Source organism: Mesocricetus auratus, unplaced genomic scaffold (genome assembly GCF_017639785.1).
Source record: "Mesocricetus auratus isolate SY011 unplaced genomic scaffold, BCM_Maur_2.0 Super-Scaffold_100691, whole genome shotgun sequence".
Lineage (NCBI taxonomy): Eukaryota > Metazoa > Chordata > Mammalia > Rodentia > Cricetidae > Mesocricetus > Mesocricetus auratus.
This window is the reverse complement of record NW_024429267.1, coordinates 37,652,334-37,678,969: the sequence shown is the minus strand read 5'-3', so window position 1 is coordinate 37,678,969 and position 26,636 is coordinate 37,652,334. Positions and strand designations below refer to the sequence as shown.

The 26,636-nt window shown below is 44.0% G+C and overlaps 2 protein-coding genes across 8 annotated transcripts in view; one reads left to right on the top strand and one right to left on the bottom strand.

Annotated features, from left to right (window-relative positions):
- The window catches only part of Cep70 (centrosomal protein 70), a 41,052-nt gene extending 32,896 nt beyond the window's left edge, over positions 1-8,156 (bottom strand). The window contains exons 1-3 of one of the 3 annotated variants that reach the window (XM_021228329.2): positions 8,138-8,156; positions 6,267-6,373; positions 1,920-2,042 (exon numbers count right to left, since the gene is read on the bottom strand). In XM_021228329.2, coding sequence (XP_021083988.1) covers positions 1,920-2,042; positions 6,267-6,275 — 132 coding nt within the window. In that variant the 5' untranslated portion in view covers positions 6,276-6,373; positions 8,138-8,156. Of the gene's footprint in view, positions 1-1,919; positions 2,043-6,266; positions 6,374-7,499; positions 7,682-7,758; positions 7,871-8,137 lie in introns of those variants that run through there. The other 2 variants (XM_013114848.3, XM_021228328.2) reach the window with 2 other exon arrangements.
- Positions 7,946-24,896, top strand: LOC101823731 (fas apoptotic inhibitory molecule 1). Of its 5 annotated transcripts, none has more exons than XM_040740025.1 (7): positions 7,946-8,057; positions 8,838-9,000; positions 9,459-9,561; positions 17,510-17,629; positions 19,172-19,400; positions 21,280-21,329; positions 24,226-24,896. In XM_040740025.1, the coding sequence occupies exons 4-7, from the start codon at positions 17,519-17,521 to the stop codon at positions 24,373-24,375; spliced, it is 540 nt and encodes a 179-aa protein (XP_040595959.1). In that variant the 5' UTR covers positions 7,946-8,057; positions 8,838-9,000; positions 9,459-9,561; positions 17,510-17,518; the 3' UTR covers positions 24,376-24,896. The 5 variants fall into 5 exon arrangements, with proteins under 5 accessions (XP_040595959.1, XP_040595957.1, XP_040595958.1 ...); XM_040740023.1 differs by having other exon boundaries at positions 7,946-8,107; XM_040740024.1 differs by lacking the exon at positions 7,946-8,057 and having other exon boundaries at positions 8,391-9,000.
- The last annotated feature ends 1,740 nt before the right edge of the window (positions 24,897-26,636 follow it).

Genomic DNA, 26,636 nt, shown 5'->3' with positions numbered 1-26,636 from the left:
ACTGAACAAGCACCACTGGGAGAAGCCACCATGCTGCCGCCTTCTCTTCTCCCCTGGCCACGCCTTCATGTTCTGTGCCTCTCTGGACTGGGAGAGTCAAACTTCATGTTCTGTGCCTCTCTGGACTGTGAGAGTCACAAACTTCATGTTCTGTGCCTCTCTGGACTGTGACAGTCACAAACTTCATGTTCTGTGCCTCTCTGGACTGTGAGAGTCACAAACTTCCTGTTCTGTGCCTCTCTGGACTGTGAGAGTCACAAACTTCATGTTCTGTGCCTCTCTGGACTGTGACAGTCACAAACTTCATGTTCTGTGCCTCTCTGGACTGGGAGAGTCACAAACTTCATGTTCTGTGCCTCTCTGGACTGTGACAGTCACAAACTTCATGTTCTGTGCCTCTCTGGACTGTGACAGTCACAAACTTCATGTTCTGTGCCTCTCTGGACTGTGAGAGTGACAAACTTCATGTTCTGTGCCTCTCTGGACTGTGACAGTCACAGACTTCATGGATGTTCGTGGAAATCACCTTGCTTACTGTGAATTCAGACAAGGCCATATCAGGAAGTCCCTGTGCTTGCTCTGAAGGTATCATCCTTAAAGAAGGCATTTGTGAACACAGCATGCTGTCAATCAATGCCCTCAAACCCTGTGGTGTTTGATGTATGTCCTCTGTTGACTGACCAACCATTGTGATCAATAACAACTGTCCGGGATAACCCCTGAGCAGCCACACCTAGACCTCCAGTCTCCTTACTATCATACCCCAGAGGAGCCACAGCTGCCAGAACCTGCCCCAGTCACCATCACCTCAACCCTGAACAGCGAGACAGAGAAACCTAACAGCTGTCTCTGCCTCCACACCCTCAGCCACCGAGCTGGGCACCATAAAGAGCTATGTATGCAGTATCAAGGGACACTAGGATTGTAACTCTAGCTCCAGAGGGGATTCAATGCCTCTGGATTCAACAGACACCAACAGTCAAATCTTCTGGAAATGTAAAATTGGGGAAGCTAAAAAAAAATAAAGACACTTGATAGTCTTTAATCCCAAATCCTTCAGTAATTTATCCAATCTTTTTTTAAGATTCATTTTTACTTATTTATTTATTTACTATGTATACAGTGTTCTGTCTGCATGCATGCCTGCAGGCCAGAAAAGGACACCAGCTCTCATTACGGATGGTTGTTAGTCACCATATGGTTGCTGGGAATTGAACTCAGGACCTCTGGAAGAGCAGCCAGTGCTCTTAACTGCCGAGCCATCTCTCCAGCCCCAGAAGATTCATTTTTAATTACATGTACTTGTGTATGAGTTTGGGGTTGGGTACAGGGAGGGATTGCATTTTCAGGTGAGTGTAACTACCTGGAGCTGGAGTTACAAGTAGTTGGGAGCTGCATACTGTGGTGCTAGCTGGGACTAGAACTCAGGTCCTCTAGAAGAGCAGAATACACTCCTTTTTTTGAGACAGGGTTTCTCTGCATAACAGCCCAGGCTGTCCTGTCACTCTGTAGACCAGGCTGGCCTCAAACTCACAGAGATCTGCCTGCCTCTGCCTCCTGAGTGCTGGGATTAAAGGTGTGCACCACCACCGCCAGCTCAAGCAGCTATATCCTCTTAACCACTGAGCCATCTCACAATCCCAACCAACCATCTTTTTAAAGTCAGAATTTCAGACCAGCAAAAAGTTCAGTAAGTAAAGATGCTTGTCACCAAGCCTGACAATCCAAGTTTGGTCCTGAGATTCACATAGTAGAAGAAGAGCATCTTAGTCCCTGCAAGGTTTCCTCTGACTTCATGCATACCACATACAAAAATAAATAAATGCAAAAGAAAATATGCCAGAGTTTTCTATTTGCACACCTATCATTCTTTTGGCATATACTCTGAGAAACAGTGATCTAAAATATTTTAAGCTTACCATTTTTTCAATCAGGAGTCTGTTTGATAACTCACTGGAGTCCTGGGCCTTAGGGGCGGCTGGAGGCATCGTTTCTTTTGTAGACTCCAAAGTAGAGACAGGCAATAAAAAAATTTGAGTTCCCTAAGTGAAAAAAGAAAAAGTGCAATAGAAGTTTAAGAGGTTTGGGGAGGTAGCTCAGCTGGTAGAGTGCTTGTCTACTATAAATACAGTGCTGGGTTCATCCTCCAAATCTACATAAAACTAGTGTGGTACACAACTATAATCCAAGGACTTGGGAGGGGGAGGCAGGAGGAGCAGAACTTCAAAGTCATTCTTAAATACCGAAGTTAAAGGAATTATACATAGGGCCACACTCTTAGACAAAAACCACACCCATGTTCTTAGGTATATCATATTTTCTCCTGAGTGCCTTTTTCCTTCTTAATCTTCATGCTTACACTCTATATTTACTGGGCATAGTGCCATACTTTTAACCCCAACCCTTAGGAGGCAGAAACAGGTGGATCTCTTTGAGTTCAAGGCTTTTCTGGTCCACATAGTGACTTCTAGGACAACTAAGGCTATGTAGAGACCTGTCACAAATCTAATGTAAAATGTTGTTTAATAATTTTGCCCCCAAAATTATATTTAAAAGAATCCACAGCCAGGTGGTAGTGGTACACACTTTTGGTCCCAGCACTTGGTAGGCAGAGACAGGAGGATCTCCGAGTATGAGGTCAACCTAGTCTACAAAGTGGTTCCAGGAAAGCCAGGGCTATGCAGAGAAACCTTGTCTGGGGGTGGGGGGTGTAAAGAAGGAAGGAAGGAAAGAAAACAAAAGGGAAAAAGAACCACTTTTACATGGCAAATTAGGCTACTCTTACGTCAAAATTTTTACTTTGTAGACAGCATGCTTGTACATGATTTATTTGGATAAATTCTATGTTATGCTGTTCTCTGGAATATAGCATTCTAGTTTCTCATATAAAGAATGAGAAAAATAATATATGAATATATGTGTTATATAAATGGCAGAGTCTCTGATGTCCTGGCTGTCTGGAATTTCTTATGTAGACCAGGCCGGCATAAAACTCAGATCTACCTGCCTCTGCCTCCCTAGTGCTGGAATTACAGGCATGTGCTATCATGCCCAGTCCCAGATATTTTGAAGATTGTGAGACTCCTGAACTTTTAACATTCACTGGGCTACAAGGAGAGACTAGGATCACTTTGTTAAGCAGTCTTTATTCCTAAGTAGATCAGAAAACAGGAAGAAGAGGTTCTGTTTGACCCACAAAAAACAAAAACAAAATGTTCAGTCTACTTTATCATCACTCTCACAGTATAAGATTACCATTCTGGGGGAAAAAGAATTCCTTGATTTCTTTGATACACAGATAAAACTTTCCAGTGGTTAAAAAAATAATCATATTCTTTAGCATAGCAAAATTGCTTAACTTAAAACTTCTAACTGTTCCTAGCTAGCAGGAAGTTTGGAGAACAGACCAGGTCAGGAAAGATCCCAGAGAAGGCACAGCAATCACAAGAAGTAGCAAATCAACCATACATACCAAGGAGGGGGAAGGTAGCATTATTCCCGGTTCCCAGATGGTATGCAAACCAGGCATTATAGGTCTGCTGAGAAACTTGTCCTTGAAAAGAAGTGGACTAGAAATGTAGCTAGCTTTGCCTGGACATCAACTCAAAACTTGAGTCTAGGGGCAGTGGGAAAATAAAGGACAGACACACAGATGTGCATATAATAAAGCTAGGATTTGGTGAGGTTCCCTAGTACTACCACCACAACCTGGAATCTCACAGCATTTATTAGGTACAGCATGGGGGAAGGGCTAACTGTAGGTAAGCAGTTTCAGCCTGTAAGGATATAGGACGACACCCCAGTTGCTAATTATTGTACTGATCACTCTTTCATAACCAGGCATGACAACTTGTGGCAGCTGAGGAAAGCTTTGCCACCCTCTTTAGTCTGGCTGAGAAGTACCTATTCTCCATGGGCCATTTGGTCGCCAAGTCCCCCACAGGCTTTGCTCATGTCACAATACACATTCACTCGGTGCTTCACTCACTCAGGGCTTCCTTCACTGCCTACCACAAAGAAAGTCCTGGTTGTGTCCCCAGCACTGTTTAAGTTGGATGTAGCATAAATCCTAGAACTTACGGACAGGCCAGACAAACAAGAGGTGGAGCAAGCAACCAGTTGACAGGAAGTGAATATAAGATGATTAAGGAAAAAACAGAGTAAGAGGGAGTCAGGAGGACAGATGCAGATAGAAGTTTCTGTCCCACCTGTATGTAAACATACAGATGATTATATTAATTATAATCTGTTTGGCCGATGGCTCAGGCATCTTACTGGCTAGCTCACTCTTAATTACTAACCAGTCTCTATTAATCTATGTGTCTCCACATGGTCTTGGCCTACCAGAGAATTCTCAATGTCCTACCTTCCTGGTAGCTACATGGTGTCTCCCCCCAACTCTTGTCTCTGTTCCTCTTCCCAGAATTCTCCCAGTCTTGTGGCCCTGCCTATACCTCCTGCCTGGCTACATCCTGCCTGTCCATTGGTCAAAACAGCTTTATTCATCAACCAGTAGGAGAAACATATATTCACAGCTTATAGAAGGACATCCCCCATGAGATAACAGACACACAGGAATAGAAGGGAGGACATTGAGTTAGGAGAGGTTGGTATGAGACAGCATAGGAGGAGGCGGCTTTGGGGATGTCAGCTGAGGAGGTTAGCTGGGTACTTTCTCTGTCTCTCTTTGCTAGCAGGCTTTGACTCCAGCATCTGACTCCTGAGTCTTCATTGAAAAAAAATTGAACGATTGAGGTTTTGTTAAAAACATTTGGTTCTGTGAGTTCGAGTCCGGGCTGGACCGACAGCCTCCAAAACAATACAGAGAAACCCTGTCTCATAAAAACAAAAACAAACAAACAAACAAAAAACCCCAACATTTGGTGACCAACATGGGGCATGACTATACAGAGAAATCATGCCAGCTGCAGACAAACTGAATGCAAACATGCTACTCAGTTCCCTTTCTCTGCTTGTATGACATAGTATTCTATCCATGTAATGACACCACCCAACTCCGGTGGGTTTCCCACCACAATTAACATAATTAAGGTAAATCTCAACAGGCATGCCCAGAAGCCAAACTTCCAGGTGATTCTAGATTCTGCCAAGCTAACATTAATCATCAAAATTGGTAAAAAAAAACTACAGTCCGTATCCAAATAAGCCAGGCCAGCTACTTAAACTAGTCATTTTTTCTCTCTTTCCACGTTAGTCAGGAGGCTTCTTGCCTATGAGGTAACATCACCCCTAAACTCCATGTTGCAATATTAAGCTCAATAAAGTCGTCTCTCAATTGATGTCTTGCCTGCTTGTAGACTTTAATCACAGGAAGACCTGATTAAACTGGTTGCCCAAAAATTCAACAAAATCAGCAAGCTTCTTGCTCTGGCAGAGACAGCTGAAAAGTTTCTGAACGCCACCAAGAGCTAAGACAACAGGAGTCAATGGAAAATTCCATTGAGCCACTATAAGCCAAGGGCATGATACCAGAACCATCAGACAAGAAAGCAGTTGAGTTCCAGAGAACAACCAAGAGCAGAAAGAGCAAGATGCTAAAACCACAAAAAAAAAAAACTGGTGTGCTATAAAAGCGAGAGTGTCAAAGTAGAGAGACTATGAAGAACTTCAGGCAGGAGCTGAGGCTGTGAGGACTGTAAGTCTCAGGTTCAAGAGCACAGGTCAAAGAGCCATAGCTCAAGAGCTGGAACTGTAGCTGCTCAGTGTTGGCATTCCAAGCCTTTGAAAGCGTGGAGCCTAAGCCTCTAGTCCTCAAACTCAAGGCTATCAACACTAAGGAACTGCTTCTTCCCTATCCAGGATTTCTACACAAGCTCCCAGCCAGCCACTTGAGACAGGTTTTCCAAATCAAAACAGCAAGAAATGTTTAATACAATACTAACAAAAGAAAGCTAGCATATAACCAAACTGCCTGGGGATTCTACCATACAACCAGGAGATACTAATTCCTCTCTGCTTTGATTTCTTCATAAAGGAGGAGGAGTAGGAAATGTCCTTAGCTTGAAGAAGTACTGCAAAGATTAGAAGACTAAATACGCGCTGAGCATGGAGGATGCTAGCCCATCATAGCACGACAGATTCTCTGTGTATTGAACTCATTGGACTCCTGCTTTCTTACTGAGCTTTACTTACTGAGAATTATCAGGTAGTCTAAAGGAGAAAAAAAACTTGTAATATCCAGTAATTTTTTTTGCTATCTCCCTAAATTGGAAAAAAACTAGAATCATCCATTATATCAGACATACCTCAGTCATGGTGATTCCTCTTGCAGTTTCCACCTGGTCATCCAAGCTGATCTCAATAAAATGATCACCCAATGAGTCTCATGTCCAAAACTGGATCTTGATCTAGGCTTCAAAAAGATACAAGCCAAAGTCTTAAAATGTTCAGCCTGTCATTAGAAATAACCGTGCGTTATTAACAAGGCAGGAAACCGTGGTGCAGATAACCATGGAACCAAAGCCTAAAAACCCGCAGCAACAAGAATGACCTAGAGCTCTTCATCAAAGGCCTCCCCTTGTCTTTTCTTTGCTTTGTTGAAACGTGCTGGATATCCAAAGCTACCATTCTGATTTGTGGCTTCAAGGGTAGTTATTCTTATTTGCCCGTGTATTGAGAACACTCAAGTAAAACCAGGCAGTGCAATACTCGCCTGCACCTGTGATCAAGCTTTTCCCAGAATTGAGTTACTGTTCTGCAAGTAAAAAGGAGAGTTAGGCCTGGAGATCATCTCAGTCAGATTATTGCATCCCTGATGACAAGAAAGGCCAGAATTGGCTTGTCCTGTGCTGAAGCAAAAACTGTCAATAAAACGCCTTCCTATCCTGCCTTATCAACACAGCAAGCAGCACAAATTCCTTTCCCAAGGGAAGCTGGAGGAGCAGGTGTATTGGACAATAAAGACAAAAGCACTTTCAATGCAGAAGGTAGAAACCCAACATCTGCCGCGCTAAAAGGTACGGTGACAAACAGCTCAGTGGGTATAGGCAAGAAAGCTTGAGACGCAATCCCCAGAACCCAGGGAAACAGAGAATTCTGTAACTCCAGCACTCCCGTGGGCAGGTGGAAGGATACTGCAGCTCTCCTTGCTAGTCTGAGTAGGACGCAGAAAAACAAAAGACCTTGTCCCAAACCAGGTGGAAGGCAAGGACCTACACCCGAGGTTGTCCTCTGTTCTCTCTGGTTCATAGTGATGGGAACCTTGATTAGACTTTGTGGTATTTTTCACATTAATCAACGTGGACTCTACATAAGGGCGGAGTTCCCCCTGAATTTCTAATGAGTCTGACAGGACGGAGGGACACTCCCCTACCCTTACTCCGCGATCTCGCACTGCGCTCCAAACCGCGGTTACCTAACAGCGCTGCAAAAAGAGCTGGAGTGAAATCAGTCCCGAGGACCTACAACTAACCCAAACCCAGCCGGCGCCACGTACGAGTCTAAGCTCCAGTTCCTGCCTCCTCTACCGGCTCTCTCACCTTACTCGCTCGGACAGGAGCCGGGGCTCGGGGCTGAGTGGGAAGCGAGCCGCACAAAGTGTCAGGCGGGCTCTCGTAGGGTGATCCACGCTCAGCCCTGCACGCGCGATTCCCAGCTCGCACCTAGCCGCCGGGGCGACTCCGCCCTGGGGGCCCTGGCTGGTCAGTGTGGTCATTCGGGTCCCCAAAGAGGACCCCTTTGAGCGTGCTCTTGAGAAGGGACCCCGCGACGCCCTCGGGGACCCCAAGTACCACTCACCTCAGCCGCAGCCGGCAGCTTGCAGCGCGCCCGCCCCTCAGCCTGAGCCCCGCCTCCCCGACCGTTGGCGCAGCCAGGCTGACCAATCGAGCGGAAGTAGTCGATGGCCTCCCCGCGGGGCGGGAGAACCATCTGGAGCGCCCGGGAGGCGGGCTCCGCGCGTGGAGCCGGGGCTTCCCACCCACATAGACGCGCGGCGGCGGGTCCTTAGTAGGCACTCTGGCACCCCCGGGACACTCGGTCGGGTAGACGCTCCGTCACCAAAGTGGAGACTCTTTGATCCGCGGTCGCAAGTGAAAGTGAGGCTCGGGCTGCCTCGCCGTCACTGGACGGTTGCCCTCCCTACAGTGTGTGTGTCCCATCAGCGTTTCTTGATTACCTTTTATCTCCTCCTTAAACACTTTTAAACGTCTATTTAGATGCCCGACTGAAGAAAGTCGGTCTATTTGGGGGGCGGACTCCTGTGAGACACGGATATAAACATGTTTATTTAGCAAAGGGTTTGCAGCTACCGAGAGGAAAGGACCATGACGTGAGGGGGGCACGACCCTTCCCGTTTGAACGGCTGAAAAGCTTTGAAAACTTGATCCGCGGGCCTCCAGGTTAATTAAACAGAATCTCTGGAGTGGGGGCCCACGTGTCCAGAGTCTGTAAGGTTCCTCCAAGTGACTCTAATGTATAACTAAGGGAGAAGTGCTCACGGAGATGTAATTAAGGCCGATTCTAAACCTGGTGGGGAGCAGGAACTGGGGATATAATTCAGTTGGCAGAATGCCCAGCATGCACGAAGCCGTTGGGTTTGATCCTCAACACTGTCCAAGACAGGCGTGGTGGCACATGCTTGTAATCCAAGAATTTAGGAGGAAGAGGCGGGAGATTAGGAGTACATACATAGCAAAAGTCAAAGTCACTGGGAGCTACATGGGGCCTTGTCTCAAAGGAAAAATAAAATTAGGGTCCCTCTCCACTGATAGAGGGTTAAGAAATCCAAAACATTTAAGAGAACATCCACCCTCCATAAACCTGAATGAAGACCTCAAGTTTCCGGGATCTACCGTACTTGTTCTTGCACCTGGTAGCCACGTGGTGTCGCTATTGACAACAGGCCTTCCTGAAAAGACTGTGGACATGCAAGTCCCATCAGGGCCTCCTAGGACCCAGCACATCAACTAAGGTGACTCACCAAGAGGTCCAAGGGCCCATCTCTTAGAGAATACTGCTTTCAAGCCAGGTGAAACTGCCGTGAGTATGAACCATATCTATTCCCTGCAAACATGGCTCCCTCTATTCCCCATCCCTGTCTATATCTAGGTATTCACATTAACAAAGGCTGGCAGATTTTCAGTTTCCACTCCCTAATAGTCTTTCTGCTTGCCCTTTCCTTAGTCCACAAGCTAAGCATCCCTGGGTTATAATTATTTCTGATGCCAGTAACAGAAAATCTAATTCAAACTGTCTTAAACAATATAGCAATTGATTAGTTCACAAAACAGAAATCCCAGAGGTAGTGGACTTAAAGATTGGTTAATTAAGTGGTTCAATACGTCCCAAAGGATCCAGTTACTATTAGTCTGTGCTGTTGTAAACATGATAAATTCATACTAAAATGAGTTTCCAACTGACATGAGGAGCAACCAGAGCCACATACTTCCTTTTCCCTCAGAAACGTCTCAATTTTGCTTTTTGTTTAATTGAGACAGATCTGCAGATGCATCATGCCTCCTGATCAGTAGTTGCTTAAGAGATGCACAGGTGGTGTAAGCCTGAGTTCCAGAAAGGAAGCAGTCTGGAGGCACCATAACTGTAAGTGGTTTCCAAAGTGATGTTTCCTCCTTGAGTCCATAGCTAATATTGGGAGGGAGACAGTAAAAAAATTAAAATATCTGGGCATTTGATGTAGTTACTTTCCTTTTATTTTATTGTCCATTATTTTTAAAACTACATTTGGAAAAAAATCGGAACTCGTTTCAAAAGGAGACCCCCAAACAAGCACATCCCATTGTGATGGAAGTATTTCCAGCTGATCTCTTAAGGCAATAGTGTTCGTGAGCACATTGGTGAGAGGCAGTTTCTGAAGCTGAAGAGCCCTTGGGTGCCTCCTGAGAAGCAAGGAAGCAATCTGAGACTCAGAGCAAAGGCAAAAGTTCAATGAGCTCCAACAAGAATGTTTCATGCTAGTCCAAGACCTTTCGTGTGTTTCGTTGAGACATGATTTCCTGCCATATAGTCCTGGCAGGTAAGAAATGACTGTTCTCCCCATGGGTGTCCTGCCTCTGCGGAACAGATAGAAACCACAGCCCCAGCGATTCTTCAAACCCAGTATTCCAGAGCAATTTCAGTGTACCTTGGGGGATAAACCCGAAATATTAAGCCCAAGTTTTTCTTCAAGCACAATGTTTTTCTAGAAATATGTTCTCTTAACATAAACATTTCAAATCCTATGTGCCTAACTCCAAATATAAAGCCTATAACTTCTGAAGGGCTTTTGGCTCCCTGTGTAAAATAGAATAAATATAATTACTGGGCTGTTGAGAACTAGAGGAATATAGCAAGAAATTCATAGATTGTTTTATTAGTCTCATAAAAGATAGCTAGATTCCTTGAGTTTTATGAGAAAATATCATCCTTCACAAAGCTGTGAGCTGTGACTCCACTAGAGTTTCCTGGTCCTTCCACCTCAGAGTTGTTTCTCATAATTAAGGACTTGAGGAAAAGGAATTCAGAAGGGGACAACTAAGTATGGGAGAGGGCGGTCAGCCAACCCTGTCCCAGCTCTGGAAACTTCACCACCACCTCTTCGTTCTTTCAGAAATCATTTATTACAAGTAAAACCATAACAAGGAAAAGGCTGCAGTTAAGTCTTCCTCTTTAGGAATCTTTCGATGCAAGATCGGGAACAAACCATTGCTCTCCTGGCAAAATCTCTGTAGCACAATTTGCTGAGGGATTCAGTCATATCACTTCCAAGATCTAGTACCTAATCAATAGGTCGTTCCTCTGGTCAGCTGTCTTCTCTCCCAGACTGTACTTGCTTAGTACCTCAAAACTTTATCCACCGCATCAATCCTAACACTGGAACAATCTTTCCTTTCATTGTCATCCACTGCAGAAACAAACTGCAAACCTGGTCTACAGAGTGAGTTCCAGGACAATACAGCTTCCAAAACAATACAGAGAAACCCTGTCTCGAAAAACCAAAAAAAAGAAAAAGAAAGAAAGAAAAACTGTAATATGGGACCCATTCCAACCCCTATAACAAAATGCCTTTGACTAGATAATCTCTAAACCACAGAAATTTGTTCCTTTTTCTTCTGGTTAAGAAGCCCGAGACCAAAGTGCCCAAAGATTGGGAGTCTAGAGAGGGCTTGTTTTGCCCATTTCAAAGATGGTGCCTTCTTCCTGCCTCCGTATGAAACCAAAGAAAACGTAAACAAATTCTTCACACAACCAGTTCTACATACTCTCAATTCCAGACTAAACCCTCTAGACTTAACCTACTTCACAAACTCCTGGATGCTTGCTTTTAACTGGTTTTAAAAATCACCAGTTTCAGAGCTGACATTTGGGTCATTGTCATTGTTAAGGTTTGATCATGAATGTCCAAACCAGCCCTTAATCTCTTCTCTCCATGCCCCAGTCCATAAATATTCCTAAAACCCTGTCTTCCCTGTGATTGTTGTAATCTTCACTGTCAGCTTGACTGGATTGAGAAATGCCTGGAGAACTAGTGAGTCAAGTCTCCGTGTGATGATGTTTCCAGAATAGATCACCAGGACTCTGACCTAACAAATAGAATAACCCCTTGATGATTCACAGTCTATCATGGCTTTATCAGGAGGGGCTGAAAGTAAGAAACAGGTCACTGGGAGCATGTCCTTGGATGCTGTCTTGCTCTGGCCTCTTCCTGTATCCTCTTTTCTCTGCCGCCAGTCTGTCTGTTATAATATGAGATGCCAGCTCTGCTTCCTGGGGACCAAAGTGTAAAGTGCTCCATCATAGCATGTACTCATAAGTGGATACCAGACATAAAGCAAACGATACCCAGCCTACAATCCACAACCCCAGAGAAGCTAGAACCCTCTTCCAGAAACAGACAGAAGCAAATGCAGAAATCTACAACTAACCATTGGGCCAAGCTCCTGGAGTACAATTGAAGTGAGGGAGGAGAACAATATGAACAAAGGAGTCAAGACCATGATGGGGAAACCCACAGAATCAGCTGACCTGAGCTAGTGAGAGATCACTGACTCAGGTCTGACAAATGGGGAACCTGCGTAAGACAGAACTAGACTCCCTTGAATATAGGTAACAGTGGTCCAGCTGGGACAATGTATGAGGCACTGGCAGTGGGCCCAGGATCTAAATCCAATGCACAGACTGACTTAGTGGAGCCCATTCCATATGGAGAGATACCTTGCTCAGCCTAGACATGGGGGGTGGTGCCTTGGGCCTGTCTCTACTAAGATTTCCTAGGGGAGGCCTTACCCTCTCTGAGGAGCAGATGGAAAGTGAGGTGTGTGTGGGGAGGGTGAGGGGAGCCAGAGGGGGGCTGGGATTGGAATGTAAAAAATAAATTAATAAATTAGAAAAAATGTTTTTGAAAGTGCTCCACCTACCATGCCAACCCTGCTGGTGCCTCTAGAATCCTGAGCCAAAATCAACAGTCCCTGTAAGCTGTTTTATCACTTTGGTCACTAACACACTTGAGGAGGCAGACATAAAATTTGCCCCCCCCATCTTCACACACCTCTAGAATCATCTCTCTTTCACAAAAATCATCTCGGTGATGGACATATTTTGAGCCGAGTAGAATAGGACCTGGTTCCAAAACATACATCCAGTGGAAGAGACAAATGGAATCTGTCACATTTATAAAGGCACTAATCCCATTCATGAAGGCAGAGCCCTCGTGACCTAATCACCTCCCAAAGGCCACACCTCTTAATATTTGGGTTGGAAGCCAGATTTCAACACACAAATTTTGAAAGGACACCAGCATTAAGATGACCATGGCCCTCAAATCTGCTAGGCCCTCAAAAGCCCTCAATATCTTTGAATGTCTCTATTCTGTTACTGGGCCTTCTGTCTGGGACCACTGGTTAACTTGTAAGGTGGCTATGCAGGCTAGTTTTAAAAACAATATAATATATATATATCAACTCCAAACTGGCGTTGGTGGCACATGCCTTTAATCCCAGCACTAGGGAGGCAGAGGCGGGTGGATCTCTGTGAATTCGAGATCAACCTGGTCTACAAAAGCTAGTTCCAGGACAGCCTCCAAAGCTACAGAGAAACCCTGTCTCGAAAAACCAACTCCAATATGCCAAAAAAATCTTCAGAATGTCCCATTCTCCTACAGTAATATTTTAGAGTCGGTATATCCTGAGCTCTAGTCTGCCCAAGCCTCTATTCTTCATTCACATGTAATCCTAGGGCTGGAGACGCTAAGGTACGACAATCAGGAATCCGAGGCAGCCTGAGTTATAGTGAGTTCCAAGCCAGAACGGATTTCACAGCAATTTTAAATTTTAAAAATAAATGAAAGACATTAGAAAAACAACTCAACTGACAAAGTGAAATTTTGGGGAAGGGATGGAAAGATGCATCGGAGCAGAGCGAAGCGCACTTGGGAACGCGCCTAGCAACAAGTACCTGCCTGCCTCCTTAAGGATGGGAGTAAAGAGACGGCAAGGGTTAGTTCACACAGCGATGAAAATCCACCAAGAGGCGGCTGAGTCTTTAAAGAAATAAAGGATGAGCTCTGGAGAATTGCAAGTCTGAGATCTGTCTGGGTTACAGAGTGAGTTCAAGGCCAGTGTAGGCGATTTATGAGACATCGAGCATCGGCCCAATCTCCAGTATCACGATGGGGAGAAAAGAAAAGGGATGCCAGAAAGTGGTTTTTTGAGAACCAATGCCACAAACATTTACCTTCCTCGGGCTTCAGAGCAGCACCACTCCTAGGGTTTTGCCCACCAACTTCACCCCAGCAACGGAGCCAGGCACCCTGTGAAGATGGCTCTTAGCAACGTTTGTTGATGGGCGTTGCTCACAGGGTGGGACTTGGTGATGTCTGGCTGAGGAAAGCTGTGCAGAGAGCAACACATTAGACAGCCACACCGGTAGGGTCAAGAACGCAGGGCGGCAGGTGGCAGCCTGTACTGTTCCGCGCGCATGCTTCCAGAGCTTCCAGTCCCCAAGCTGGCTGCAGGAGCAAGGCTGTGCTGTCTAGAGTCAGACCCAACACGCTGCTTTGCAACACTCTGCTTGCAAAGTGGTCCGTAGGAAAAGATTGCACAGGTGAGACCACAACCCAGATTGTTGAACAAAAGCCAGCTTGAAGCCATCCATCTATGGTGGTCATACCCACACCTCAGTAGCATCTGACCCTGTGACCAGGCAACTTGCCCCTGTGGTTTTATGATATCCTACTCAAGAGGCTCCAGCAGTAGATTTAATGCTTTGCCCATCCTTCCCCACAATCCCTCCACCCCCACCTATTAACAACACTTCTGCTGGTCCGCTTCCTTTTTCCAACTGGTCTCTGCTTTCATGCTTTGTTTTTCTGGTCTGTTTTGCTTTGGGTCTTTGTTTGTGTCTTTCTCTGTTTTAATTTAGATTCATCATGTAACATCTGCCCTTCTGGTGTGGTTCCTGTTCCTCAGCATGCTGATTTTCAGTTCCATTCATTGTCCAGGAACAGCATGATTGCATCCTTCTTCCTGGATAAATGATACCTCACTGTGTTTACACAGACTTCATTTTCTTTATCCATTTACATGTTGATAGGCACTTAGGCTTATTCCATACATATTGCACAAAGTGCCCAAATAAACATGGGTATATAGTTATACCTAGCATATGCTGAGTTAGAGTCCTTCGGGTTTCTAATTAGTCCTGTAGCTACATAGTTTTTGTTATTTCGGTTTTTGTTTTGTTTTTGAGGCCCTGGTGTCTTGCTTCCCCAGCAGCTACATGGTGTCTCTTCTACCCGCCTTCCTTCTCTCTCTGTCTTTTATTTGGAATTCCCACCTAGGTATATTCACCCCGGCCATTGGTTGAAACAGCTTTATTCATCAACCAATAAAAGAAACACGTATACATAGCATACAGAAGGACGTCCCATATCAGTTCCCTCCCCCTCTCTTCCCTTCTTTATCCTCCCTCCCTCAGATAGACTCAGTCTGTAGCCTGCCTGGCTAGTACTAATCATAAAGGTGTTCACCACCATGCCTGGCCCCAGTAAATACTTTTTAGATCTCGTCTTTCGATAATTGTCTAGTTTTCCCCTTTATTGGTTGGATTATTTGTTCTTTTAGATTTTTTTTTATTGAAAACAATATATTCTGGATATTAACCCTCTGTTGGGTGAAGTTCTGATAAATATTCTCCCCTAGTCTATTTGCTGCCTCTTTTGCCTGCTGCATCATTTGCTGTGCAGAGCTTTTTAATATCACAAAATTCCATTTGTCTTTAAAAGTTTTACTTAGATTTATTTATTTTATGTGTGTGAGTCTTTTGCCTGTATACGTGTCTGTGTACTTATGGTCATGCCTGGTGCCCAAAGAGTCAGAAGAGGATATCAGATGGTTGTGAGACACCATGTGGGTGCTGGGAATCAAGTCTGAGTCCTTTGCGAGAGCAGCAAATGCTCTTACCTGCCTTGTGAGTGGTGGGATTCCAGGCGTGCTGGACATATGTCTTCTTTCATAAATAACCCACTATATATTCAAGACTGTACTTATGGTAGTCAGATGTGTTAGCTCATGCCTGTAATCCCAGCATGTAGAGGCTGAGTCAGGAAGAGTGGGAAGTTCTAGTGGGAAGTGGGAAGTTCTAGGGCAGCCTGGGCTACAGAGTAAGATCCTGTCTCCAAAAAGCATGTATATTACTCCTTTTCTGTGCATTCCTATAATTTCTGCAGTTGCCTTGCTGCTCATTCCTAGTTTTAGCCCATTGTGATCTGATATAATAAAAAAGAAATTACTTCAATTTTGTCATATTCATTAAGATTTGCGGCCTAAAAAATGGTGTTTTAAAGAAATTCTAAGGGCTACTGAGAAGAAGATGCATTCCACACAGGCCCACACATGCTTAAGCACATGTAACCACATACGGACAAGTCTTTTAAAAGATATGAAAAAACAAAAGGTAAGAAAGATAAATAATAAGATGAAAACATAAAAGATTGAAAAAAATCAAGCCAGGAATGGTAGTGAAAAACAATAAAGAAAAACCAAGCCGGGAATGATAGCTTCCATTTGTAGTCCCAGCACTCAGGAAGCTGAGGCTAGCCTGGACTGTAAGTGAAACTAAAAAAATCCCTGAAAGCAAGTGAGACTATCTCAACACCCCAGAAGGGATGGGGTTATACCTTAGTAGTAGAGTGTTTGCCTGGCAGGCACAAGGTCCTGGTTGCTTTAATTATTACATTTTAAAGGTGTGGGGTCTAAAATATACTTGAAATAAATGCACTTGGTGGGGTCTAAAATATACTTGAAATAAATGCACTTAAAAGGTAGATTTTAGAAATTTTTTAAAAGGGAAAACAGCAGCTTCCTTTTGGTCCTGTATTATTGGCATCTGCCAGGGGCCAGACTTTTTTTTTTTCCTGCCATTAAAGCTGGTGTGCAGGGTATAGCACAGGTCAGAATCGATTCTTTCCTTCCTGAAGCCACTTGTAGTCCCAGGGAACTTCATGGCCTGTGGGTCAGGTAGGTTCCCACAGGCCTCTTAGTTGTTCATTTCCAAGTAGCAGTATATCTGAATGCAGAAGAACAAACAGAACACTGGGATATGCTCTGAACGGGGGACACTGAGATAACCTAGCACTCTTCTTGTTTCAAGGTGTGCAGATCCCACTCAACAGGAACCAGGGCACTGGGACTGGGCTTGGAGCATACGTCCCTCTCATGGGAGGTAGGGATGCTATACCAGGGATGGCACTCTGCACAGTGATTTTAGGTCTTCCTTGCCACGGAGGACAGGGCCATCAGCCACTACATCAGTCATCGAAAACAAACTACTACTTTTCAGTGAATCCGCTGACTTTATGCCATGTTGTGGTTTGGTTTGGTTTGGTTTGGTTTGGTTTGGTTTGGTTTGGTTTGGTTTAGATTCAGTCTCTGGTGGTGTCACTGTATCAGAAAATGACCTTGGACTCCTGATATCCTCCTGCCTCTGCCTCCCAAATGCTGGAATGGCAGGTGTGTGCCACCATGGCTGCCAAGAACAGTATCCTTTGAAAACAGGTTCAAATAAACAATGACTTGAAAAGCTGAAGGCTGACATTTATAGGGAGAGTACATGGCTTTGAACAAATAAAGAACACAGCCACTGCAGAGCCCATAAAACCACAGACTCGTGTTTTCTATGATGTGTGAGCATGTGTGTTGGGGTGTGTATTATGAATCACGTGTGGAGGACAGAAGACAACTTTGTGGAGTCATTTCTCTCCTTCCACACTTTTCATGGGTTCCAGGGGTCAAACTCCAATCATCAGGCTTGCAAAGTATATTGAAGGCAGCCTGGAATACACAGCACCCTGTCCAAAAGAAAAAAGGAAAGAAAGAAAGAGTGAATGAAAGAAGGAAGGAAGGAAGGAAGGAAGGAAGGAAGGAAAAAGCAAAAGAAAGAAAAAAGCAAAGAAAGAGAAATTGTTGTTTTCATCTTGAGAGGATTAACTGGATATTCATTACTGTTTTAGCCCATTTTAATGGTTTCATCTTTATTTCCTTTGCCCTCTTTATAGCCTGGGGAAATGACAGATATTGTAGCTATTTGGGATGTTATTTTAAACGATGGAGCCCACAAGATTGAATTTGAACATGGGACGACATCAGGAAAACGAGTTGTGTATGTGGATGGGAAGGTAGGAAAACATAATGTGACTTTGTAAAAATATGCTACAAAGAAGCTCACATTCCTTCATTTCTCCCTCTCTCCCTTTCTCTATCTATCCCTCCCTCTCTCTTTGAGGCAGAGTCTCTCTCTGGGTGTCCTGTAACTTGCTATATAGACAGGGCTGGTCTAGACCTCATAGAGAACCTCCTGTCTCTGCCTTCCCAGTGCTGGAAGTAAAAGTATGCAAGACTACATCAGCATGCTTTCTTAAGCATTTCTATTTATTTTATTTGTATGTGTAAGGGTATTTTGCCTTATGCATGCATGTGCAACACATGTGTGTCTGGGGTCCTCTGAGGATACAACAGGATATCAGATCCCCTGAGCCTGCAATTATAGAACCATGTGGGTTCTGGGTATTGAACTCAGGACCTCTGGAAGAGCAGCCAGTGCTCTTAACCTCTGAACCATGTCTCCAGCCCTGAAGCTTGGTTTTATCAGCATAGCTTCTTCATATATAAAGTTAGGGCTTTTTCTCACAGTGGTTATGTTTTTTCATCTATTTATTTTTCTGTATAATGCAATCTAGTGGTAGTTACAAAAGAATAATTACATAAAGGAATATGAAATCTTCACAGAGAAACCCTGTCTCAAAAAAAACCAAGAATATGAAATCTGGTATTTAAACTTAAAATGGTTTTTTTTATTTTCAGACAGGATCTAAGTAGTCCAGGCTGGCCTCAAAGTCACAGAGATCCACCTTCATCTGTCTCCCAAGTACTGGGGTTAAAGTTATGTGCCTCCACATACAGAAAAGTGATTTTTAAGAAAAACCTTAATATTATGAATTCATAAAGTACAAATAACATTGGCTTTTAATCCCTGTCTTAGTCAGTGTTATATTGTGAAGAGGCATCATGGCCAAGGCAACTCTTATAAAGCAAAGTGTTTAATTAGAGATTGATTACAGTTTCAGAGGTTTAGTCCATTGCCAGCACGGCAGGAAGCATGGCAGCAGGCTTGGCAGAAACGGTGCTAGAGAAGTACCTGAGAGTTCTGCAGGAAGAGAGAGAGCCACGGAGCCTGAGAGTTCTGCATCCGATCCACAGGCAGCAGGAAGAGAGAGAGCTGCTGAGCCTGGCATGAGCTTTTAAAACCTCAAAGCCCGCCCCCAGTGACACACTTCCTTCAGCAAGACCACACCTCCTAATCCTTATAATATTTCCAATAGTACCACTCCCTGATGACCAAACTTTGAAATATATGAGCCTGGGGGGGGGGCATTCTTATTCTAACTACAACAATCAGCCAGGCAGTGGTGGCGCACATCTTTAATCCTAGCACTGGGGAGGCAGAGGCAGGTGGATCTCAGTAAGCTCGAAGCCAACCTGTTCTGCAAATCAAATTCTAGGACAGTCAGGACTGTCTCACAGAGAAACCTGTCTTGAAAAACAAAAACAAACAAACAAAACCCACCACAATCACCTTGAAGTTTTTATTATTTCTTAAATGTTAAATATTAAAATTCTCTCCATCTGTACATTCTAACCTAGTCTATTTTATCATCTAGGAAGAGATAAGAAAAGACTGGATGTTCAATTTAGTGGGCAAAGAAATCTTCTGCGTTGGAGTGGGAAAAACCAAAGCCGCCATACGTATACTGTCTGGCAAAGGTTATGTTTTTAAATATATCCTGGAAATTGAGGGGAAAAGCTTCAGGAAGTACATGGAGAACAGATCAAAGACCACCAACACCTGGATACTGCACTTGGACGGCAAGAACTTTAGAATTGTTTTGGGTGAGTCAGGGCTGTTTCTGAGGATGATTTTTTTAAAGATTTATTTATTTATTATGCATACAGTGTTCTGCCTGCATGTATCCTTGCACACCAGGATAGGAGTCCAGATCTCATTATAGCTGGTTGTGAGTCACCATATGGTTGCAGGGAATTGAACTCAAGACCCCTGGAAAACAGCCAGTGCTCTTAACCTCTAAGCCATCTCTCCAGCCCCCAGATTTTTTCAATTAAAAATTCATAAAATATATTCTGCAGTATATTCTGATCATGGTTTCCCTTCCCCCATCTTCTCCCAGATCCTCCCCACCTCCCCACCTACCCAACCCCATGCTTTCTTTATCTCTTTAGAAAAGAAACAGGTAAATAAAAAAACAAACAAACAAAGCAGAATTTAAAAATTGGAAAAATCACAAGAAGCACACAGAGACACACAAATAAAATCAGTAAGAACACAAAATTGGAAACCATAATATACAAGCAAAAAAAACCTAAATTTTTTAAAAAACTGAAAGAAAGCAATATGAGACAACAAATCTGTAAGAACACCACTGAGTGTGTTTTGTGTTGGTCACCTACAGCTGGGAGTGGGGCCTATGCATAAGTGAGATTCCATTGGGAGAAAACTGATTTTTTTATTTGCAAGGGATTGTCAGTAGGAAATCGCGTCCTGTTTAAGGATGGGAGACTGTGTTCACTTCCCCCTCTCGGCTCTGTAACCCCATCTGGCTTAAACCTATGCAAGCCATATTAGATTTTTATAGTGATATGTGTTTCCTCCATAGAATTAAGTAGGGGATTTGAACAGGATAAAAGAGTGCAAGAGCCATGCTTTCCTCATGCATTCACGTGAGCAGGTCATCATTCAATATTCAATCAACCCTCAAGGTTTTTGTTTTGTTTTGTTTGTCAGGAGAATAATTTATTTTTACATAAACTTGTGAAGAATTTTATTTCTCTCATTATTTTTTCCATATTTTTTATTTAACTTTTTATGAATGTCACTTTCATTTCCCTCTCCCTCCCCTCCTCCCCCACCCCCAATCCTCCCAACCATCCCCTCCCTCCATCCCCTTCCACTCCCCAGGGAGGGCAAGGGCTTCCATGAGGGATTTTCAGAGTCTGTCACATCATCCTGGGAAGGGCCTAGGTTCTTCCTCCTATGTCCAGGCTGAGAGATCATCCCTCCACGTGGTATGGGTTCCCAGAGTCCCTCTGTATGCCAGGAATAAATACTGCTCCACTCTCCAAGGTCCCACAGATTGCCAAGGCCTCCTCTCTGTCAGCCAGGTTCGGTGGGAGGGATGTCTGGATCAGTTATTTCTCTCATTATTTAACAGGGAAAGATGTTAAGGGCTGGTTCAAAGGAGAATGTCAAAACAAAACATAGAGCTGAAGATGTGGGTTGGTGGTACAGCACCTGACAAGCATCGCAAGGTGCTGGGTTTGATCCCCAGTTCCAAGATAAAAGCAAAAGCAAAATCACCCCCAAGCAAACTCATAAAAACAGAAATCGGAACAAAACTCAACATATGTACACAGGCAGTAATACTTACATATATATGTACACATGCAATTACATTTGTACATACATGCTTTAGTGTGCAGATCTGAATTTAAAGTCATCATCCATCCCTTGCCTCCTGAGTGCTGGCGTTACAGGCATGACCGCCATGCCCAGGTTTTTCTTTTCTTATTTGGTGCAGATAATTCAGGGGAAGGGAATCTGGCACCCTCTTCTGGCCTCTGTGGGCACTTGACACACAAGTGTTACACAGACATATATGCAACCAGAACACCTTTACACGTACAAATTAAAACAAATACAGTAAGTTAACTTTGAATGCGGAATTATAACATTGAAATGTTATTACTTTTACAGAAAAAAACACTATGGATGTGTGGTGCAATGGTAAAATAATAGAGTCAGCGGTAAGTCAGCCTTTAATTATTCCTAGTGCATACGTGACCAAATGTTACTGCATTTCCTCATTCTAGAACTTCTATTTTCCTGTGTAGACTAGGCTAACCTCAAACTCAACCCTCTTGCCTCAGCCTACTCAACATTGGGGTTGCAAATGGGAACCACCACCACAACCGAGTTCTAATTCTAGTGATTATGTAATTAACCAAGGTAATCCGAGTAAAACCAAAAAGTATAGGAATTGCCTTTTACTCCAAGTTCTGAAAATCTTTGCCAGACGGTGCCTGGGGCAATTGGAGACATAGCCACACAATCCACCTTGCCTCTCCTGGCTAGACTTTTCTCTCTCTCTCTCTCTCTCTCTCTTTTTTTTCTTTGGTTTTTCGAGACAGGGTTTCTCTGTGGCTTTGGAGGCTGTCCTGGAACTCGCTTGGTAGTCCAGGCTGGTCTCAAACTCACAGAGATCCGCCTGCCTCTGCCTCCCAAGTGCTGGGATTAATTTAAAGGCGTGCGCCACCAACGCCCGGCTTCCTGGCTAGACTTTTATCCTGAGACGTGTTCATTTTCAAAAGTTACTTCCCCGAGAGCTGCTGTCTTCCTGGTTTTGTTCCTCTAGAAATCAAGTGTAGTAGTCCCCTAGGAGCTGATAATAAACAAATTCTAGCTTTCAGCCCTCTGCACTGCCAACGCTGCTGACCCAGATCCCACGTGGGTAGGAAGGCTTTGCACATATCCTCAAAACCGTGGGGGTACTTTCCAAAAGTGAGGGGCCTTTGGTTTGATTTTTAAAGAAGTAGTGATGTACACAGTGTCAGATGACATGAAGGTAAACATCAAAGGACACTGTCACAAAAGCCAGAAGACAGGTGGAATTTGTAGACCAGTATTGTCAAGGTAGGAGGGGAGACGCTCCTCTGCAGGGAGGCCAAGCATCCCGCAAAAGCCAAGCAGGCTCCAATGTTCTCAGCTTTGCTCTCCGGGACTGGGAGTCGTGTGACTTGGAGGGAAATGGATATAGGGATGAATTTCAAGCAGAAATGAATTAACATGGTGGCACAGGGAATGTGGGACCAGGAGCTGAAGTCATTGGGAAGAAACTCCGTGTCTTGGGGTCTTCTGGCAACACAGCAAGTGTTGTTCCTAATGCCCGAGTTTGTGCTCTAGGGAGGAAGGCCCAGGTTGGCAATGGTGAGCAGCTAACTCTCTGCTCTACTCGCCTTCTCTCTGGTTGCATGGGTCAGTTGCTCCCATTACAGGTGTAGGAAGGTGAGTTAAGGCACTCAGACGAAAGGTTGCTTTGGGGGTAACAATTCAGTTGATTACCTCGAATCTACTCGATCTCCTAACTGTCTGGCTGAGGAGACAAGAATCCACAGTCACAAAGGTAGATGTGTTCTCATTTCTATTCTGGAGGGTGGGGGTTCAAGATAGGGTTTCTCTGTATTGTTTTGGAGCCTGCCCTGGAAGTCACTCTGTAGCTCAGGCTGGCCTCAAACTCGCAGATCCGCTAGCCTCTGCCTCTCAAGTGCTGGGATTAAAGGTGTGTGCCACTAACACCTGGCACATTTTCATTTCTTAAGCCTGGCAGATGTAACCTGGTCTCTCCAGCTTTGTCTCTGAGAGACATTCCCTGGAATAAACCTGCTGAGAGAAGCCTTGTTCATGCAGAGGTCCAGGGAGCTCTCCAGGCCAGAAGGAACCTGTAGAAAAGAAGTAATTACCATGCATTTGGTCAGGTACCTACTGTGGGCCAGCTACACCAGACCTATTGAGGTTCAAGCTTCAAGCTGAAGATCAGAGGAACAAAGCAGCCAACCCAGTAACTCTTAACTCTACCAAGCTGAAATAGTAATCCTGTCTCCACAAATCCTCAGAGGCAAAAACTCTCAGTTCCTGTCTCCACCTGCTTATGCTCCTTTCTCTGCCCAGCCATATCACTCCAATCTTCACCTCCCTAGTGCTGGGATTCCTAAAGGAATGTGATCCCAAGTGCTGAGATCACCTTTGTGTGAGCTGTTTCTTTTATGACTGGAACAAGTTCGTGTTGTCAGTGTGGCCTTGAACTAACAGAGATCCATCTACCTCTAAATTCTGAGTTCTGGGATTGAAGGTATATATCACCACTGCCTAGCTCTATGGCTGCTGGATTTAAAGGGGTGTAGTACCACTGTCTGTCTCTAGTGCTTGAGGCTGACTTTGCTTTCTGAATCATCGGGCAAGCTTTAACAAATCATAAATAGCATATCACCACAGAAGGAATTATAATTTAACATGTAATCAACAAAGGATTTTATTAGTGAGTTATACATATTTATAGGTTTCAGATCAGGTAAGTTTCAGATCAAGGTATGTACTTTAAACTTAGGGTATGAGTTTCATTTCTAAGTAGACACATTTAAAGTGCTCAATAAATTTAGTAGTCTGGTTTTCATTAGTAAGCGTGTATTTTATTACAAATTACCTTTTCCCCAAAGGAAGCAGAATTTTGAAGTGGTTGAGAGTAGTCTCCTCGCAGAGTGGCACTTTCAAGTCATCTGCCTCTGTTTTCTTATCTGTCAAGTGGGCATAATAAAAGTATTTCTATAGTGATCATTGTAATGATAGAATTAAGTGAAGGCATGAGGATCAGGAGATTAAGGTCATGAGCTCTGGCTTAACCTAACCTTGGCTACACAGTAAGATCTTATTTCAAAGTCAAAATAATGAATGAATGTGAGGAAAGGAAGAAGCTCAGTTTATAACAGAATCATAAAGGTATGTGAACACAAGCTTCAAACTCTGAGTCTGCAACCCTTAACATTTTACAAACGTGTGATTTCATTATACCGCTGGTACTTTTTAGATGAGGCTAGTGCCCCGACAGAGATTTCTGGACCACTGATGCTTCCTCCATTGCTGTCCTAGGGCAAGTTTGTAGATGATGGAACTGAAACACACTTCAGTGTTGGGAACCATGAGTGTTACATAAAAGCCGTCAGCAGTGGGAAGAGAAGAGAAGGGATTATCCACACACTCATTGTGGACAACAGGGAGATTCCAGAGCTCCTCCAGTGACTACTTGTTAATGGGTTCTGAGCTGAAGAGGAGACATCAGGACTTGCTAATGGCTGTGGTAATTAAATGTGTTCACTGTGTACATATCGGTAGATTTAGTCTGCAATGTTTTCATTTTTCTCTTTTGTTACTTGAAACTGTAATATTCCAATGGTCAGAAAAATGTGTTTTATTATTTCTATTGCATTTGAATGCATGCTTGCATGCCACACTGCATGTATAGAGGTCAGAGAACAGCTATCTGGAGTTGGTTCTCTCCTCCTGAACTTAGGTTGCCAGGCTTGGCAGCAAGCTTCCCATAATTGCTGCCCCATACCTCATCTTTTAAGTGATGTAAAAATGTTGTAAAATTAAATGGAAAATAATATAGAAATCTAAATGAAGAACATTGCACATCAGTAATCTTCACTGGAGTGTACCCTGTAAAATAAAACCTATGCTGTACCCCATGTATTTCTACAAGTAAACTTGTCGGCATAACTTTTCTTCTCCTGTGCAGATAGGTTGCCTCTACATTAAAGCATATCTCCAGGGGGTTATTGTCATTTTGATTTTGTAGCCCTGGTTGTCCTGAAACTCACTATGTAGACCAGGCTGGCCTCAAACTCAGAGATTCCCCCTGCCTCTGCTTCTTAAATACTGGGATTAAGGGTGTGTGCTACCATTGCCTGGCTGATACATCCAGTTTAATTGGAAAAAGTAACATTTTCTATTTGAAAAACATCAAACAGTGTCACATAACAATTTCATTTGAAACTGTGCTTCTGAAATTGCCATTATTTAATTAATACCATAACAAAAATACAAGAAGAAAAACGGCAAGCCTGTTTGCACCTGTTATGTTACCTTTCCTGTGGGGGGGGGGGTAAAGAAATACCCATTTACCTGTTAAAGCATACCAACAGACCAAAGGAATGATTCCATCCGAGCTCAGCAGGATGAGCCTAAGAACTTATTGACATTACCTGCAGGGCCAGGGTGACTCCAAAGCGCTAATCACTGGAGTCCTGGCCCCCTGGTAAGCCTGCCACTTCCTCTGCTCTAGAACCTCATAGCACAGTAAGCCAGGAGACAAGCGCAGCTGGAATCTCAGATGAGAGTCTTCTGGCCATCCCTCATTTCTTCTATGAAGGAATGTTAACCGCCCCCATTGCCGATGCCGTAGATCTGGCTCTCACTGTTTGTTTATTGTTTTCATCATCGTGATGTCCAACCAAGAAACCATGTAGGTCACAGCCATTTGGCTTCATGATGGCCATCTCTCTCTCTCTCTCTCTCTCTCTCTCTCTCTCTCTCTCTCTCTCTCTCTCTCTCTCTCTCTCTCTCTCTCTCTCTCTCTCTCACTCACACACACACACACACACACACACACACAAGCTATTCTGCAAAAACTCAGGCTACATCAGACCAGGTGCATCCTCAGGTGGGGTTTCAAAGTCAGCTCAGCACCAGAGTGGGTGTCCCTGTGACAGAGCAGGAGCCCCCCCCAAGGCAAACTCACGAAGAAGCAGTGTCATAAGTGCTCCAGCATGGTTTGTTTCCCTCCCGATCTTTGCAAGTCTTTCAGGTGCTTGAAGCTGGTACAAGGGGGTTTGTTCTTAAGTCTCCTCACAGGAGAAGATGCTGTTACAGAGAGATGTTCTTGGTCTCACACTTAGCTTCTGAAGTGCAATCACAGGCAGGCATAGCACAGCCTCTATGCAGACAAGTGCACAGTAGAAATTAACTGCACCTCCACCAAGAAGCCCCTGTAAGAGCACTTAGCTTGCCGACAGATGTGCTGAACTCTGCAGAGCGTGGTTTGAGAGCCCAGCCGTAAATGGAATGAATCTCACACACCTCTTTTATATTGCCTCGGTATTTCTGGGTTGAAGAATCATGGTTTCTTGCTAAGTGGATTGTGTTCATTGCCTGTTTTTCCCAATTTTGTGCTGAAACCACTGAGGATTTCAAGCGGAGTCTCTATGGAATTAGACTTCAGGTATTTTTCTTGTTTTGTTTTTTAAAATAATTTCTGTACCAATTTTAAAAATTCTTTCATAGTCCTATTTAAATGTTTTCAAAACTGAATTTATATGACTCAGATGAATCACCCTCTGCCTGTGAAAGTCACATATAGGAGCACGAGATTCCTAATACACAATTCAACCAGTGCAACCATAAACACTTAAGAAGAGGATCACAGCCAGGAGGTGGTGGTGCCTTCGATCCCAGGACTCAGGAGGCAGAGGCACATGGGTCTCAGTGAGTTTGAGGCCAGC

What these genes read in the sequence shown, in the direction of transcription:
- LOC101823731 (XM_040740025.1), top strand. Translation starts at nt 17,519, where the DNA reads ATGACAGATATTGTAGCTATTTGGGATGTTATTTTAAACGATGGAGCC. An exon ending in TTGTGTATGTGGATGGGAAG is followed by an intron (nt 17,630 to 19,171) that starts GTAGGAAAACAT and finishes TTTATCATCTAG; the next exon opens with GAAGAGATAAGAAAAGACTG. An exon ending in GAACTTTAGAATTGTTTTGG is followed by an intron (nt 19,401 to 21,279) that starts GTGAGTCAGGGC and finishes TTACTTTTACAG; the next exon opens with AAAAAAACACTATGGATGTG.